The sequence below is a fragment of the Corvus kubaryi genome, unplaced genomic scaffold (assembly GCF_017639235.1).
Source record: "Corvus kubaryi isolate FWS band 111438036 unplaced genomic scaffold, C.kubaryi_AGA036_p1.0 37396, whole genome shotgun sequence".
In the NCBI taxonomy this organism is placed as follows: Eukaryota; Metazoa; Chordata; class Aves; order Passeriformes; family Corvidae; genus Corvus; species Corvus kubaryi.
The window spans coordinates 16,403,974-16,421,532 of record NW_024581135.1 but is presented as its reverse complement, the minus strand read 5'-3'; the positions used below and the strand labels follow the sequence as shown (position 1 = coordinate 16,421,532).

The 17,559-nt window shown below is 39.1% G+C and overlaps 1 protein-coding gene across 4 annotated transcripts in view; it reads left to right on the top strand.

Annotated features, from left to right (window-relative positions):
• The window catches only part of RBMS1 (RNA binding motif single stranded interacting protein 1), a 149,019-nt gene that overhangs the window by 72,234 nt on the left and 59,226 nt on the right, over positions 1 to 17,559 (top strand). For all 4 annotated transcript variants that reach the window (XM_042041243.1, XM_042041242.1, XM_042041244.1 and 1 more), the window contains exon 2: positions 8,072 to 8,247. In XM_042041243.1, the coding sequence (XP_041897177.1) occupies positions 8,072 to 8,247 (176 nt within the window). The remainder of the gene's footprint in view (positions 1 to 8,071; positions 8,248 to 17,559) is intronic.

Below are 17,559 nucleotides of genomic sequence, written 5' to 3'. Positions count from 1 at the left end.
TCTCATTTTCCATATATTTAAGTCCCACTTCTTCCCATTACACTGTAAGTGCAGTCAGAGGATAATACATATTATTTATTTTCAGATCTTAGTACGCTGACATTTGAAGAGTTTTTAAATGGAGGTAGTGAGGTAGGAGTTTCCTGTGTAATTAATGCTAAAGCAGAGCCCTTTATACAATGAGAAAGGACCACTGTGAACCTCTTAATGCTTATGAAAAGCTTATTGAATAATTTTTTACTTAGATTTCATGAGTGCTGTCCTCTGAGCTGCCACTGAACTGCTTGTGAGCTGTATGTGATTTGCAAGCTCTTATGTGACCATCTATGGTCTAATCTGAACTACTGCATGACCCAGGAGTTTCTAAGTTAATTGCTGTTTCAGGTGAAGCATTTCTCCTACCAAGGATATCTTGAATGTTTCCTGTTGTGGAGAACATAGTAGGATTTTATACCCTGCTATTAACATGTACCAAGAGATGCGTAATGCAAGGGAGGAATTTTTTATTATTTGGATTAAGCGTCACATGTTGGACTTGCTACCTTTTGGGTGCTTGCATAAACTATTAGCATGCAAGTTACACCTCTCTGAAAATGGATGTGTTTTCTTTTAATTATAATTTGAATCCTCAGGCTAGAACAAAAACTTCAACATAGTCTAGATATTCAGTGCCCTGTGCTTTCTGGATCCTGGGCAAAAGCTTTGGCTGGTTTCAGTGAAGAACATAGGCCTGTGTGTGTACGAGAATCACGAAGGAAGTTGGCAGTGAATTCTTTTGTGTCTATTGCTCAGTGAAGGGCTAACCACAAAAACACGTACATGTTTTTTGTCTGTCTGGTAGATCTTAGTACCACGCTCTCTTTCTTCAGGTACTTCAGCATCTTGACTTTCTCTTTAGATTCTTTTAATGTGGCCTAGCTGTTGGATTGCTGCAGCTTGTTCATTTTTCAGAAACTAAAACTCAAATATTTTGCTTTATATGCGTCAATAATTCTGTCATGGCTAGGGCAAGGTACCAAGGTATTGTTTCGGGGGATAGTCCAGGAAATCCAGGTATAAAACTGAGAGGGAAGACAGACGCTGTGATTCACGATGAGCAGGTGGAAGGGGAAAGGGAGGGTTCATTACATCTGGAAAGGAACAGGATGTAGCCTAGTTCATCACTCCCCTTGCTCTCCTTTGGGGTAGCTTTTGTGCTGTGGTGTGGCTAGGTTTGTGTATTCTGCACCTTTTATTTGTCTCTGAACTAGAGGAATCAGTCAGTGGAGCACCTAAAAATCCATGTCAGGGGATAAGGTCAGTGGAGTAGGTGAGTTCTTGGGAACTGAAGCATTTTCGTTTATCACTGAGACTCTAGAAGACCTACCTGAACCAGCTTCTTGCACTCATTTCTTGTTTTATTGTTACCATCTCACCTGCCAACTCCAAGTCAGAAAGCTTTTTTTTTTAAGTAAAAACAATGAAAAATTCTCCACACCCTATTCTTGGAGAAAAAAATCTGTTCAGAAGCATCAGTGTGGGTTTTGTCATATACTTCAATGTGGCTGGGATTATGCTCATGCTTTTTCAAGTGTCTTCATAGGAAGGATGTAGATAGATTTTGAGCTTTCTTTCATTAGGAACAGAAGATTGCTGTTGCATTAATAAGTGTAGTTTAAATAATATTGGTTCAATTTCCTGTAAAAATATGAAGACGTGACATTTTGTAAGAATGGTTAACTTGGGTACTTTCTGGTTTTAGTAATTGTTGCTTTCTGGTGAGAACAAGTTCAGTCCTGCTATGTTACTGTAAGATCTGAGGAAAGGACGCAAAATAGCTCAGTGGGGAGAGAGCTTGAGTTATAATCAGAAGAGTCTAGAGGTGAAATTGTTAGGAGCATCTGAGCCATGACTAGGGGTTTATGCCAGACTTTGTCTTGTTTCATTGCTGATAGAGCCACTCTTCATGAGCTTTTAAAAAGGAAGCTCTGAGAAGTACCTACTCATTCATGCATTTCTCTATTTCAAGGAAGGGCTTCTTTAAGTGGTTCAGAAAAAATGCATTAACTGTTTCCCTGGATTTTACCAGAAACATTTTTCTTACTGGCAAATTGGTTCAAAATAGTTAAAACACAATGAAGAAGAAAGAGAATATTGACTAAAAACAAATGAGAGTGAAAATAATTTTTTAAAAATTATTATAATCTTCATAGATGCACAATGATTATCCACCTATGGTTTTGTTTCCTTTTGTTTTCTTTTAGTATGGAAAAGACTGTTACCTGTATTTAGCAAAATAGTTTTCATAGGACTTGGCTGTAACATACAGCCAAGAAAAAAGATACAACCCTATGTTTTTATCTTGCAAAACTCTTCTTAAAACTTATGTATTAAGGCAAGAGTTCAGTTCAGTGAATATGTCAGTGTGATATATTTTTTTCCTTGAGTACTTAATTTTTATCCTATTTATTGCAGTCCATCATTGCTGTAATCCCAACTGTAGTATTTTTGGCGCAGTTCTTTCATACCAAGATAGGGAACACTTAGAGAGTTTTTTGGGAGAAACACGGCTGGATCTCCAGGTGCTCCTGGGCTGCCTGTGATGTTTTGTAACAGGCAGAGTCTTTGCCTGATGCCAGCCTCCATCCTCAAGGTCCTGCATCTTCCCAGTAGTTGTTTCTGCTCCATGTGGTTGAAGCACTAACACCCGTCATCACCATCTAAAGGAAGATGCAATAGGCTTGGATCCTGGGTATGCAAGTAGTTCTGTATGATCACAAAACACGATATCCATAGTTTCTGCCTTGTGCAGGAAACCAACCCTTGCTGGAATAGTCCTGTCGACTCTTACAGTGTCACTATGAAATCATATTTTTTATCTTATCCATGCAAAGAAAAGTGAAGGTTGGCGGTTTAAAGGAGAAAAAGGAGGCAGGTATCAGGGTTTTTCCTACCTGAGGAGATTTTCAATAGGAGTCTGGAGCTTCTGAGATACTCTTTATACTGGTGGTATGCTGAAATTGCTTAGATTTGGTTGCTGAATCTTCCTGTGACAAGCGCTTACAGACTGAAGAACAACAGTTGGAGAACCTACCCTAAGGCAGGAGATGTGAGTAAAGCAGCAGCAGAGCTTTCAGTTTCTACTAGTTGACTCATGTCCACTGAGAATTGAACTTGGAGAGGCCTCCAGAAATTCAGTTTTGCTTGCCATAATGTTTCAGACATGATGAGGAAAAACATGAAACAGAATAGTGCAGGACACTCAAAATGGCATCTCCGCTGCAGCCGTTACTTCACTGGCTTAGAATAAGTGATCAAGGTTTAATGTTTCCTTATTTAAAGAAAGGCAATAAATTGACTGTTTTCATCCATGAACACTCATTTCTGTTAAACACTCGGAGTTGCTCTTTCTGCTAGGGACGTAATTTAATTCCAAATGACTTCTGTTTCCGAAGCTGTGCACAAAGTGTTGCAGTGTCTTGCTTCACTAGGTATGGCATCTTCTGTTCTCCTGAGCCCTTGCTTTCATTGTACATGTAAAGCTCTCTCTAACTTAAAGTGTTAGGTGGATTAATAAATAAATTAAACAAGCAACCCCCACTTTAACAAAAAATAAATCCAGATTTAATACTTTTTCTCACTGTTGCACATATCCAAAAACGTATGGTAATTTTTATATCAATGCCAGTTATTGAAGGTGCTGCTTTCAAAATCAGTGAGGTTAGGCAAAGCCAGGCAGGGTAAGCAGGTGCTTGTAGCATAGTCACCTGAACAAAGCTAGGGAAACACTACTGATGAGATTTTGATACTATGAGATGATCCAAGTAGCAGTTCTGGCTAAATCTGATAGTTACTGTATGCTGCAATTTATGGTTTGAATTTAGAGTTTGATGTATGAGAACTAACTCTGTTGTTAAAAGTCGTGGTACTTTTCCCATTAGGAATTTTAGCTGAGTGATTAAACTCATAATTAAATGCTAGTATGTTGTATAACTTCATATGCATGCTTTTATTGCACAAAGAGACTTAAATGGATTGCTACTGTAGTGATCATACTCTGCTTTGGGACAGTCATTGTCCAAGTTGCCTTCTGCTCGTTGAAGTTCTGTTGGACTTCTGTAGTCTGAAGGCAGCAGGGATCAGTATCTCTCGGGTCGATGGAATTTCTTGGAGTTATTCCATTTTGGTTTGGTGTCTTTTTTTTCAGTTGACAGCAAAGAGATTCTCCTCTTCCTTGGTAGACAAAATCCTGCTCTGACTCATTTGCAGTCCTTAGGCATAGAATGGTATGTAAGAAAGACAGGAATGGCTCATATAAAATGAGTATATTCTCCAGCTGTTTTTCAGTACTTGCGATTATTCCCACTTGGGTTTATATTGAGAAGAAAACACAGGCAGACAACTCTCCTTGTTTTAAGGCACTTCATGGGGACTGTTCAGTCACTGAGCTTTTCATTTTCCGGATAAGTACCTGTGGTTTTCCCTTTTCTGTGGTGGGGCTGCGGAGGGCTGGAGGGAAGGTCCCTCAGAGATCAGGCAGGAGTGTTGGGAGCTCCTCACAGCTGGCTCTAGAATGGGATGGGGAGATCATAGAGCAGATGGGCTGATTATTCTGTCACTGGCCTTTTTTGCTTAGATGTTTGTTGAAGATGAGAGGAAGGAAACTGCTATGTAAAAAGAACAATTGCTAATTACCTTTTGGAGTGAAAACTAAGGAGGGAATGGCAAAACAGTGTGACAATGGTACCTCTTGTGAACAGGAATATTGTCGCAAGAAATAATGGTCTGTTGCTTACATTCATTCCTCCTATCCTTGAGTTCCGTGTTTTAATTTAAGATGCAATGATTAAAAAAAAAATTAATAAATGTATTTTTGTGTATGTTGCGATATTGCGAGTTGTTGTGAGATCCATGTAGTAAAAACTTAAGAACAGCTTTTGATATGGATTTGCAGCAGAAACTACAGTTTGTAAACCAAAACTTTTCAAATTTGATTTCAGGTTTTAGACAAAGCTCTCAGTTAAGATTTGTGAAAGCTGTTTCTAAACAAACAACCCCAGACTTTGGCCAGGTCTCCACTGCAGAATGTCTTGCCAGCAAAGCACAGTGTATCAGCCAGGGTGTGGAAAAAAGTCATACATTCTCGCTGACATCAATATGTTGGCCAAAGCCCAGGTGTGGATGCAGCTGTACAGGCAGAAGAGTGCTTTTATCGGCTTAGCTGATGTTGTCTTGGGAGGTGATGCAACTACGCCAGCAGACAAACTCTTCTGGCCTGCGCTGTCAGCGTAGGAGGCTCCGCCAGCGCGGTCACGGCGTCGAGGCTGCACTGCCAACCAGCCCTTTGCAGCAAGAGCAGCTGGAAAAAAAGGCCCCTTTGAACAACAGAGGGACCTCTATAATTTAGTTTTTACAAGTAGTTGTCGATGAGGAACAGAGTGGAAAGAGTGATTCAGATTTTAAAATTAAAGTTTTAATGTAAAAAACATGTTTTAGTTGTATGGCTTTAAGATGTCACTGTCCCTTTAGTGGCTGGCTGGCTGTCATTGGGTTGCAGGCTTTGAGAGCTACAGGGCACCCAGCACATGTGTTTAGTAAAGCTTTTAAGGCTTGTAAAGGTATGAATAGTCTCTGTGGAAGCAGTGAAAAACCTTCTGTCTGTAAATTTAGGAAGACAACTGTAGTCCCATTTACATTCCCGTCATGTTTGAATGTGACCACTAGCACTAGAACATCTTCATGTTTAAATAGAAGTTTAATTTTCTCAGAATGGAGTGCTTATGTTTTACAGAGTTAGGATTCCTGCTCTCTCTACACACAGACGCACATTTTCCTCTCCTGCCTTTGGCCAGCTGGTGACAAGATTTTACAAAACTCCGGGTCTTCATAACATAGAAAAACAAAGATTTTAAGGGAAAAACAATGTAAGAAATAAAAACAAAACCCAACCAAAGATCCTGAAAAACTTAATAGAGGCTCTTAGCCTTCAATTGTATTTACCAGTTTAGATGAAGACAGGTATGTTGAGTTTTCTGGCAGTGATATGTGCGCATTTCAAAACCATGAACAGAGCAGTTGTGCATTTGATCATTGTTTGCATTTTGAGAACTTCACTGAAGGCTTTTTGAAGAGAATATCGCTGTGCCAGACTAAGTCTGTTCTGTTGTGAAAATGTTTTGAAGCTAGTTGCTCTGTCATTCTGCATTGCTTGTGGCCCTAAAAATAATTGCCTGGCGTTACTGGAAGCAGAGTGGTCTGACAGACTGACTTGAGCTGCTATTGTTAAAATCCGTCAATGTTTCCATTGCAAACTTGGAAGGGAGCATTTAATCTTTTTCCCTGGAAGAAATTCTAGATCAGTGCTTCAATTCCAAATGTAAATATTTTGGAAGAGATTTGATGTTTCTAAAAATCTTTATTAAAAACAACCAAACCAAAACAAAAAAATCTCTAACCCTATGGCAATGAAATACTGATATTCAGTTTTGAAATGTTAAATGATCAGGAATGTATTTCATTCATGTAATTTTCAATTCAATTAAATTAGGCAGCAACAATGTACTACTTATCAATGTTGATTTTGTAGCAAGTCTTGCAGTTGGCTGTTCCAGGCCATTATAGCTGCATAATAAACTTTGCAACATGCCAAATTGGAAGATTTCAAAACCTTCCTAGAGAAACACAAAAAAGAAACGCATAATTACCATAAAGTATCTGATACAAGGCATGCCTTTGTACTTTTCTCCCACTCACGCTTTCATTCCAATTTCCTGAGGTTATCTCCACAATAGTTTTGCTTTTTGTGTTTATTTTCTTGTGTGTAGTTTCATGGGTGCTTTAAACAGAGGTAAACTCTAATCCTTTCCTCTCTGCCTTCACATTCCTGTTTCCTGTCTTGTGACAGCCAAAGCTTTTGCATAGTGCAAAGCCACATGTGGTGTACCAGATCAGGGAAGATAATTTTTTGGTTCGGTTTGTGGCTATACAACTGTTTGTACTAATGCAAAGAAGAGAGTGGCACTAGGGTGGGAACAAGTGAGTCTGCATTGACATCTCACTTTATTCCACTTTATTTTTTTCCCCCTACTGTGCCTTTCTTCTGCATTTACAGGCCAATTCTTTGCTATGAGCTTCTGGTGGAAGCTCAGGCTTTTGCAGGAAAGGGGGCACATGCAGCCAGTTCGTCAGTGAAAACCGTGTAGTCACAAGAGGTTTACAGGCAACTTCAGTTCTCTAGTATATTTTTTGAAGTATTCCTCTCTTACAATACCACAGACATGTTCATAGTACTTTTTGTACAGTACCCTGCTACACTTTTGTTAATGCAAATGATTTCTCTACTGCAGATTTCCTCTAGGATATTTTTAAGAGTGATAGCATTACATACCTTGAGGAGTAGGTAGAAGTACTTATGTGCTTTTCTCCTTTTGAAACTTGAATATCTTGCCATTATATAGGGGCCTTTTTCTTGACAATTGTGAAGTAATCCACAAGTATGGAGATAGTTGGTAGTATGAAAGTTCTGCCACGGCACACCATTCATTTAAAGTCTGGTCCTTAAGCTATCAGTGCTCCTTCTCTATCTTTAAAAAATCAGTAGCAGTATAGTGTGAAGTACTAAAATCCAGAAGAGAGAGAAAAGAGGCTTCTAATTATTTTTGCATTTTTGGATAGATTAAGGAAAGAGCATGGTCTTTGTGTCTGCCACAATTTGACATGTGAAGCAGTCATGGAGCTATAAACTTTGTGCCTGCTGGCACCTAGAGGAACAATGTCTCCTATTTCATTTTCACACCAGGTGACACAATGAGGAGTGATAAAATCCTATGAGTGATATTCAGTGGAGGTTATATATAATTTGAGCCTTTGTCATGCACTGAGCATACATCAAATGGTGGTTGGGTGTATTAGAATGTGCCTGTGAATCCTGTCCCAAATGTGGCGTGAATGCAGTTGTATTTAAAATCCATGAGTAATTACGCACAGATTGAACACAGTGCTCCAAATGGTAACCAGGCTGCTGTAGACTGAGCTGTTGTGCATGCTGTGATTGCTACCTGTACTTTACTCTAACGTGCTTTTTCCTTTGCAGCAGTCCATTGTACCAGCCCACCCAATGGCTCCTCCTAGTCCCAGCACCACCAGCAGTAATAACAACAGTAGTAGCAGCAGCAACTCAGGATGGGATCAATTAAGTAAAACTAACCTTTACATCAGAGCACTGCCTCCAAACACCACTGATCAGGACCTGGTAAAATTATGCCAACCGTAAGTACTACGTTTAAATGTTAATTATAATGTCGTACCTTAAAAGCTTATAGTGGGTATACAGCATGTTTGGATTATGAGGGAAGAAAACCAGACCCATAAACAAACACCTCCATGCTGTGCTATGGTGGCAGGTTTCAACTTCGTTGGCAATCAGAAGGAAAATATTGTTTGACACTTCGGAGAAGCAAAGCAAGTGGGAATACAATGGTGAACTGAAGCAACCCACTGCTTTCATAAAAACTGTGATTACCCATAGTGCTGTTGAAATCTCAGAAAAAATTAATACCTAAACGTGAAACTTGCTATTGAGAGCCTGCATAGAGGATCTCCTCTGTTCAGTACCAAGATAATCTGTTGATACAAACGCGAGTAATTGTTCTGAATCACTGTAAACTACAATGTGCATTTGAAGGTTTAGCCTAGTTTCAGACTAATTTATGGCTGTACTTTACTGCACAGTTATTTTTATGATTAGAAATAGTTGATCCGCGTAAGAACCCTCTCTAGTGGCTGAAGTTCTGGCTTAGCAGAAGGTTTTCAGGCAGTGTTGTTAACATAAGATTTTTTTGCTTATGAGAGTTATTTGTTTTGTTTTTTAATTTCTACAGCAGCATATGCCTCTTACTTTCGAATATGGATTATATGTCAAAAGACTGTGCAGTTGGGTTGTTTATACACTGCTTAAAATCACCTGCCTTAAATGTTTTACTGAATTTTTAAAATGTCTTAATACTTCTGAAATTCTTAGTGCCCTGTCTGGATTATTTTGAAATCAAAAGTACTCAGCTAAATTTTCAATACTACATGTAAGAAAACTCCAAATATAAGTATCTTGGATGAAGAATTATTAAGATTTGTATATAATGCTACTGTCTGAAATTCTAAAAAAAATTTTATGTTCCATTTAGCAGATAAGTGACTAGGAGTATACAAAAACAGAGCACAACACAATTAAGAAAAATAGCTAGGAGAAGCTGTAAATTTAAGCTTGTAAATCCAAGCTTATATGAAGTACCTTTGGTTTTGAATATTGCAAAAAATCTGATACCTAATTTATAGAGGAGATTTTCTATTTTTATTAAAAAAACCCCCATGGACTTTCAGGGTAGTAGTCACATATAAGTCATCTTAGTATTATAATAAAAACAGCTTGCTCTCAGGTCTTTAAAGAAAAAAAATTATATTTGCTCATTTTTCCAACAGCAAATGAAATCCTTGTGTTTTGCAGAGAAGAGAAAAGATAATCAACCTGTGAAAAGACTTGTTGATAAATTAAACATTTGTGACATTGACCTCTTGTAACTTGCATTTTAGTTGCAAATGCATGTTTTACAGAAGTGGATTTTTCCTTCCCGTTTTTGTCTTTTGAACTAATGAAGAAACCTTGGCCTGTGCACTCATGTTATGTTAGGACAGAGCTGTGAGGTTATTTTGCACTGGAGCCGCCCCAGTAACTATTATTTGTGCAGTGGTTACTATAGCTCCTTAATCTCTTTCTGAAGACATTTTGGTTTGCACAGTCTCAGATGTCATTGGTGCATGAACAGCCTAGAAAAAAATACATTTAATACTTCACTGTAACTGGTCCCCTTCCTCTTGGATAGCCAAAGGTTCCGATTTTGTTGTTGCTTTCAATATATAATTGTAGTTGGAATAGCATGAATCGTATAAATAAAGAACAGACAAGAACTTAAACCATGAAGTTGTTAAATCAATTCTGATGTGAATTTACAGACTTGGAAGGTCATGGCAATTATTCCTGCGAGATATTTCCCTCCTAAGCATTTTACTTAAGAGGAAAGGAGACTGTCTCAAAATTCTCCATTTCTGCTGAGGAAGCAAGTGAGATGTCCAGAAACTTTAGACATGGACAACATAGTCCCTTAAGAACTAACTTGATGTGGCAGTAAGATAGGAATGGCAGCCCTCTCCATGCTCATCGAAGCTCAGTAAGCCACTTTTGTAGACCATGGAAAGTTTCAGATGCAAACCGTGTCCTTCTTGTAAATCTGCCTAAACTTCTAGGATGTAACAAGATAATCTTGAAAGTGAACCTACCATGTTCGTTGTTTAAGCTGAGATAATACAAAATAAATGGAGAATAAAATCTTGGACACACAGAAGTCAATGAATAGACTGTTGTTTACTCCAGGTCTCTGAAATATTTTTTTCAGCTCTTTCCAAATGCCTGAGATTTTACTGAGAGGCTTTCAGAGTAACATCACTTCTGGGACTACGCTTGCTAACCCATGACACCTCCTTTTCTCCATATAGAGTGGGTCTTGCTGTTCTAAGAGGGTGTTCACTGCAGTGCTTGATGCTAAGAATGGATTGAAAGGCTGCTCTGCATATTGTAGAAATGATCTTGCTAGCTGGCAATAAGCAGCTTTCAGTGGATGTACATAAAAAGGTCACTGGCTTGTTTTGTATCTTTTGGCTGATGTCAGATCAGGAAGAGGAACACCTGTGGGTTGAGGAAATAATGGTTGAAAAACATTATCATTGCAAGTACCAGAAACATCCCATCTACAGAGATTTTTCCCTCTGATCATCATGGACTTGTATCATACACACTCTACTGAAAAGTTATTTTCAATGATGATTATGGTAGAGAAGGATTGCTTCTGACAGAATCCCTCAGAAGACAAGCTTGAATAATCTACAGAATTCTCGTGTGGGGGATTGTTATACAGTGACTTTCATTTGCTTTAGTCAGGATTTGCATTAGTTCTTGTCATGACAGCAGTGCTAATATTGGCCATGTTTTTTTGTTTAATTATTTTTGGTGAATCACTAGAGAAACCTCTTATCAGTTATGGAAGTGTTGGGCTTGCTCTCCTGTTTTAGCACAGCTGTGCAGTATTTACGAACACAGTGAACAAACGTTCACCAGCTTTGTGGAAAAGTATTTTCCTGGCAGGAGTACAACTTGCCAGTATACATGTCTACAAATCTGTCTCCACCTTCGTCTGATTGGTCTGATTCTGTTTTTCTATTGGGTGAAGCTTTTTTCCTCTTTTCCAAGTGGAAAAGAGCACATTGTGTTTTTGTTGTGAGGGCTTGGGAGCATGGCTGTTTTTCAGAGAGTATTACTGGCTTTTGTGTGGGAAATGAAGCTGCCGTGTTTCTGAATAGTTCATTCAAACTTGAGCCTGCTACTCCAGTTCTGCATTGAGTAGAAAACAAATTTCTTCATGTCAGTTGTGCCAGAGGCAGAAGTGTGGGGAGGACTAAAGTAGGTATTGTTTGTCACAAGGATGTCATAACAGTCAGTCCAGAGCCAGAGGAGTGTCAGGGGGACACAGTGTGAGTCAGTCGTGGCCGTAAGAGCTTCCCATCAGGTGTGTGGGAGCAGGCAAAGCAATCAATGCAGTGGCCCACAGATCCTGTCTTTTCTGTGGGAGGCTGGACAGGAGCAATCAGCTAAATAGGACAGGAGCGGAGGACAGGAGCCAGTGAGGTTTGGGAAAGCCTGCAGGAAGCTGCCTGACCCTGCTGTGTGGTTTCTTTTCACAACCATAGAGTGCCATTGCATGAGATCTGCGCTGAGCAAGCCTCTGCCATGAAGAGCTGGTTTTACAGGGTTGCAGAAGCAGTTGTAACTTCAGCCATGCCTAGTTGCACTCCCTTCTCCTGGTGTGGGTATCAATACTTGATATGCTTTCTTCAGCTGTTCTGTGGGGTTTTGAACATATTATTTAGGCTTTAACTGTACTTTCTTATTTGGTGACTCTTAGTAATTTTTTTAAACTTATTGAATATCTGGATCTGAAGATACAAGATTAAATCCTTTCCAGTTATTCACTGAAATTGTTGAGCCTGCTTATCTGATTAGGGACTTACGTGATTGGGTCTTAGCAGATTCAGTCAGGAGTTTGTAACTTGCTTTGACATGTTTTCTAGGTACTTTCCAGACTCTCACTAAGCACTGTGCTTTGCTGAGGATGACCTTTATGCTGAAGCCACATGGTTCCAAAGCCCTGTACTTTCCACTGTCTTGCTTATGATTTACTTGCTGGCCTGCAGCAGCATTGTGTCTCTGTAATGCTGAGTTTCTTCAGAGACCTCCTTTTGTGGCATTTACATCATTAAATGAGGATGATGCAGCAGATCCTGCATCCTCCTGACAATCCCCAGTCCCTGGGTGAGATTTCAAGCTTTGAGGCTTAACCCAAGTCTCCTCTATTCAGTTCAGCATAAATCATCTGGCCAGCCCACCCTTTGGTATTCTCCTTTCCAGGCTGTTTTCTCACACTGTGCTGCTTGTATCAAGCTGTTTGTAGTCTATAGGATATTTTTGAAATTGCTTTTTTGTCTGGACAGTTTCACTTAGTTGGCCTTCCCCCTTAAGTTATCACTGTAGGGTCATATTGTGGCTTTTTAATGGGATTACAATCAGGAAAGCAGCTGCTTTAATGTAACAAAATATAGAATTATCACAACAGGCCATTGCTCTGTGCCAGGATGGTCTGAACACAGAAACAGAACCTTGCTGTGGCTGCTTTTGCATATGTGCATTCTGAAATCACCTGTCTTGTTAAGAGAGTAATTTAAGGGTTCCTTGCTAAATGTTCAGCATCATGAACAGAGGGATAGCTAAAACAACTGGCAAGCTAATGGTTTTCTTAAAACATGTGAGCCAGATGTGATATACAGCTTTGTTTTCAAAACCTACTTAGTTATATACTCCAATGTTTCCCTGTTTTGGGGCAAGATCACTTAAAAGTTGTTTCAATTCCCTCTCTTAATAAAAGACATATTTTCATTGTCACGTGACATCCATTAACATATTAATGTTTCCATGTTCTTTGTTTGCTGTGTAATTGTGACCTCTCCCATGTTGCCATTTCTCATCTCCTTTAAACACACTTAGGACCGAAAAGAGGTGAACTGGAGCTCAAACGTTTGCTGTAGCAAGGAGCTGGCACTGCTGTGGTCACTTAAGATCAAGAAATTTGCTAGTTTTAATCAGCATATCTCATTAGAAAAAAAAGGGCTGGACTTTAGAAAATAGTCTGAATATTTCTTGCATTTAACTCATTGGGAGAGTGGTGTGGGCTGGTCACTGCTGCTTAGAAATACTTACAGCACGTGAACACAACCCCTTTAGATAGATGGTATGGCTAAGTGAAAGTGGGATAGAAGTTTTGAAAGCTAACTTCTCCCATTCTTTTTAAAGTATTTCCATTTCTTTTCCTTTAGTCTCTGTTTTTCTTGCATTTTTCTTTCATGATTTGCTGGCTGCAGTGAAGTATTGCCTTCATAATTATGTGGAATATGATTTCATGTCATATAATTAAATGTGATGCATCAGTGTCTCTGAAACTGTTCCCTTTGAGAACAGTATTAATACTGATTATATTGGAGTAGGAGCCTATCTATTGTTCTTACCTTTTTAGGGTAGAAAGAAGCCCTCTGCAAATTTCTTTTTTTTAGAGTTATGTGTGCATTTTTAAAATAGTATTATTGCATACATGTCTGAATAAATAACACCAGGTTTACAGTACATCATTTGGTTCTAGGAGGAGATAGATTCTTTAGTAATTGAGCAGTATATGATTTGTGTTGTTCAGCTCTGTTGTATAGTACCAGCATGCTATTTTTCTTTATTCTCTGTTCAAGGACTGTGGCATGGTTTGGAGTTTGTATTATCTGCAGTAGATTTTCCTTAGTTGCACTTTTCACTCAGTTTTGCTCTTCAGAGCAAACATACCGCCAAGGATGGTGAAGGTGTGCTCCCTGGATGTATTCACTTGACTGTGCCAGTGCTGTTGCCTGTGCAGGGGTGTGGAACACAGTAGAGAAACACCCACAGGAGCCCTGGGACCAGATTTAGCTAATCTCAGTTGTGTCCTGCCCAGCCGATGCACCCAGCTTCTCAACCAGACAAACTGTCAGAGGAGGAGTGGCCTGCCACTGTGGTGTGCAAACCAGCTCTGCTGGCTTCTGTCTTAGCAGGTGATCTTCTGAGAGGTTGCTGTCAAAAACATGCATCCCATTTCTACAGCTGAAAAGTAATAGAATTCGTTATTGTATGTTCCTTTTGCCAGATGCACCAGAGAGATGTAGGCCTGATATGGAGGCCGAAATGCTCCTTTTTGTCAGGGCTTGACTTCCACAACAAGTAGCGAGGCACTTGCGTGGTATGCCATGGGAATTGTGATTGGCCTGGAGATGAGAAGTTTGGTTTAAACAGTCATTTCCTTTATTGTTTAGCAACTGCTTTCAGCAGTCATGTTATGAAGTGTCTAGTCTGGCATAACATGAAGGAAGACTCTATATCTTCCCCTCAATATTTGGACTTTAATTAGCTAGCAATAAAATTCAGACAGCTTTACATTCATGATCAAATGAAATCTACACTGAAATCCTCTCTCAGAAGTTCCAGGGTGTCTTTTTTACAATAATGCTTTCTTGTAGAATGTTATTAGGAACCCATAGGTATTTTCGGGGAAATTGTAATTGAGAGAAAAGTAAAAAAGTTGTCCTATCCTCCAGATGCAAATAATCTCTTGACATGCCTCTAATTTAAAACAAATACGGTTTTAATTTTCTCTTACCATTTTGTTACTAGGCAAAGATTGCAGTTTCTCAAACTCAGTATTTCGTTTAGCCTAACTTAAAAGCAGTTCCCCTCAGCACATTGTTTAAAAAACAAGCAATCCAAATACAGATGCACGAAGGAACTCGGTTTGCCCTGTACTCACAGATGTGGGGATCCAGTGATTGCACAAGCTCCCTCTCCCCTGGGAGATGAGTGTTTTGTTGCAGTGTGGGGCCAGAGGAATGGTGATCCCATGGAATTTCCTTGAGGAAGTGGGGGCGAGGGAGGAGAAGAGAGTGGAAGGAATGTTTCAGCTGCAGCTGCTTGTAAAAGAAGCACTAGGAAAACAGATTTGGTAGCATTTACCACCATTGAAGATTTCTCCTTGGAAAACAAAAAGCTGATTTGGTAGTGCAGGGCTGTAAAATCTGTGAGTATTTGCAAGTCTGCAGGTATTTGTTGTACAGAGATGCAACCGCAGAGCTTCAGGAAAGAAATGTCCGGTGGCAGCTGTTGGAATGCCTTTGATCAGGGTCCCAGTCCCCAGCTTCCCCAATGGCAGGGACCTGATGCAGATGGGAAGTGATAACAGCAGTTAGTCATTGGAATAACCAGTAATTCTAGAACATTTTGACAGGGATTTTTTAATTCCAGTGGACTACTAAAAATGCTAATGAGTACTAATCGGGCTTTTTAATTTGACATTCTGTGATGCCAAAAATTGTCCCTTCTGTCCGAGACCACTTAGGCAGGCATCTCAGTCAGAAACCAGTCCAGAATTGGTTCAGCTTAGAGCCCAAGTTGGATTTGGCCTCAGTGTGCTTACATCAAGCTTATCCTTTTCTTCAGGAACCCATTCAGCATAGAAATCAGGATCAGTATTTTCAAGCAGATTCTTATATCCAATGTCCAATATCTCACGTGGTTTCACATAACTTGTAGAAATCTTGTGAAGTCTTGACTTTGTTTGCTAAAGGTTCATTCTGCTTAGCTCTGATTTCTGTAATGTTAACTCCTTGAAATTAAAAAATGAGCCATCTGATGTTGACACTGTATAAGGCCAGTCATTTTTCTGATAGCCTTTTAACTTTTTTTTACCTACATTATTGCCAAGCTACATTTACAGTTGACAAAAAACTGCCCCAAACACTTTGCAACCCACACAATAAATATTCATATTTAACCTGCAGAATGAAAGCAGTAGCAAATATAGGTAGACTATTTAATTCAGATCCTGCTACCTCCAATGAAATGTCTAACTGAGGAAATAGAAAAAACAGTGTTTATCTTTAAAAAAACTCCACAGAATTTTAAGCCTTGATCCTCAATTGTTTTCTCACAAGTCCTAAAATTTTGTTTCGACATTCAAAAAATGTAGAAAATTAAATAATTAAAGGGTTACCAAGAGAAGAATTAACATTTCACTGTTTAAATATCTGATCTTTGTAGATAGATGTGCTGTACCTGGGAAAAAAAGTCAAATTTTTAATTTGAATGTTGATAATGTCATGATACATGGGCATAGAGCAAAAAAAAAAGCAATGAAAACTCAAAAAAAGAAGACTTTGATTTGGGGTCTGTTTTGACACTGTTACTAATACAAACATTCTACTTGAAATAACCTGTGTGAGTTGAGTTAATCATTAACAGAATCAATTTCAGTGGAAGAAATATGTTCTGATTTGTACTCCTGTCCTGCCCCTTACATTTCCATTTCTTTTCTTTAATCTCTTTATTTTACCAAAGAGGAAAATTGTCCACCAAATGTGTGTAACTTCACTTTTGGTTATAAATAATTACATTTAATTAACTGATAATTTTGGCCATCTTAACTGAAATATATTAGCCTAAAATGTGTGTTCTTCTTAAACACTTGTTTTCTGTATTCTGTGCAGTTTTGTAATTTTACATGTTATCTTTAGAAGACAGAGTCTGGATCAGTATTTTTTCCTAGGAGAACGTTGTGGACTTACGTCTTACACATTATTAATATTTCTAATCCTAGTTCTGCTTTCTGGCTTACATGTAGTCACTAATAAGCTTTCACAAGTCTTCTCAAAGTATCAACAATTATTCTGTTGCATTAGTAAGGACTTTATCATCTGAGTGAATGCAATAGTGAAATAAGTTATGTTAATAAAAGATCTAAAGTTGTGAGAAAAGAGCTTCATACAGGGTAGTACAAATACATGAGAAACTTCAAATCTTTTATTTGCAAACCCTTAATGTCAGAAATAAATCTAAAGACCTGAAAAAGAGCCAAACTACTTATTTCTGGTTTCAAGGACTTTGCTGAAAGGGTAAGTGAAGAGCTTTTGGAGCCCAGGGACAGGCAGAGTTTTATAGTTCAGTATATAATTTCATTTAGTGTATATATCAAAGCCCAAAGGAACTGCTGTGCTCACAAACAGAAATGCTTCCCCATGCCCCAGAGACGATGCAAGCTTGACTGAAGCTGTGTGTGTGCAGTGTGCTCACAGAGGCCTGCTCCTGGAAAGCCCAGAGCATCTGGCACCCACTGCTCCTGTTGCCAGCACTGGGGTTTGAAACCACTCCCTGCTCCATAACGTGGACTGAGGATTTATTTGAGAGTGAGGCCTGAGCTTTTCAGCTACATGAGTGCAGAGTGCCAGGTGAACTCCGCAATGTCTGGTTCTTTTGGCATTGTGTTTTCTCCTTCTTTTCGACCTGTAGCTGTGCAGTACCCCAGGCAGAAATCTCCTCTGTGTTAAGCCTGAATGCCTTGGCTGAGTTCTGGAGAAGAC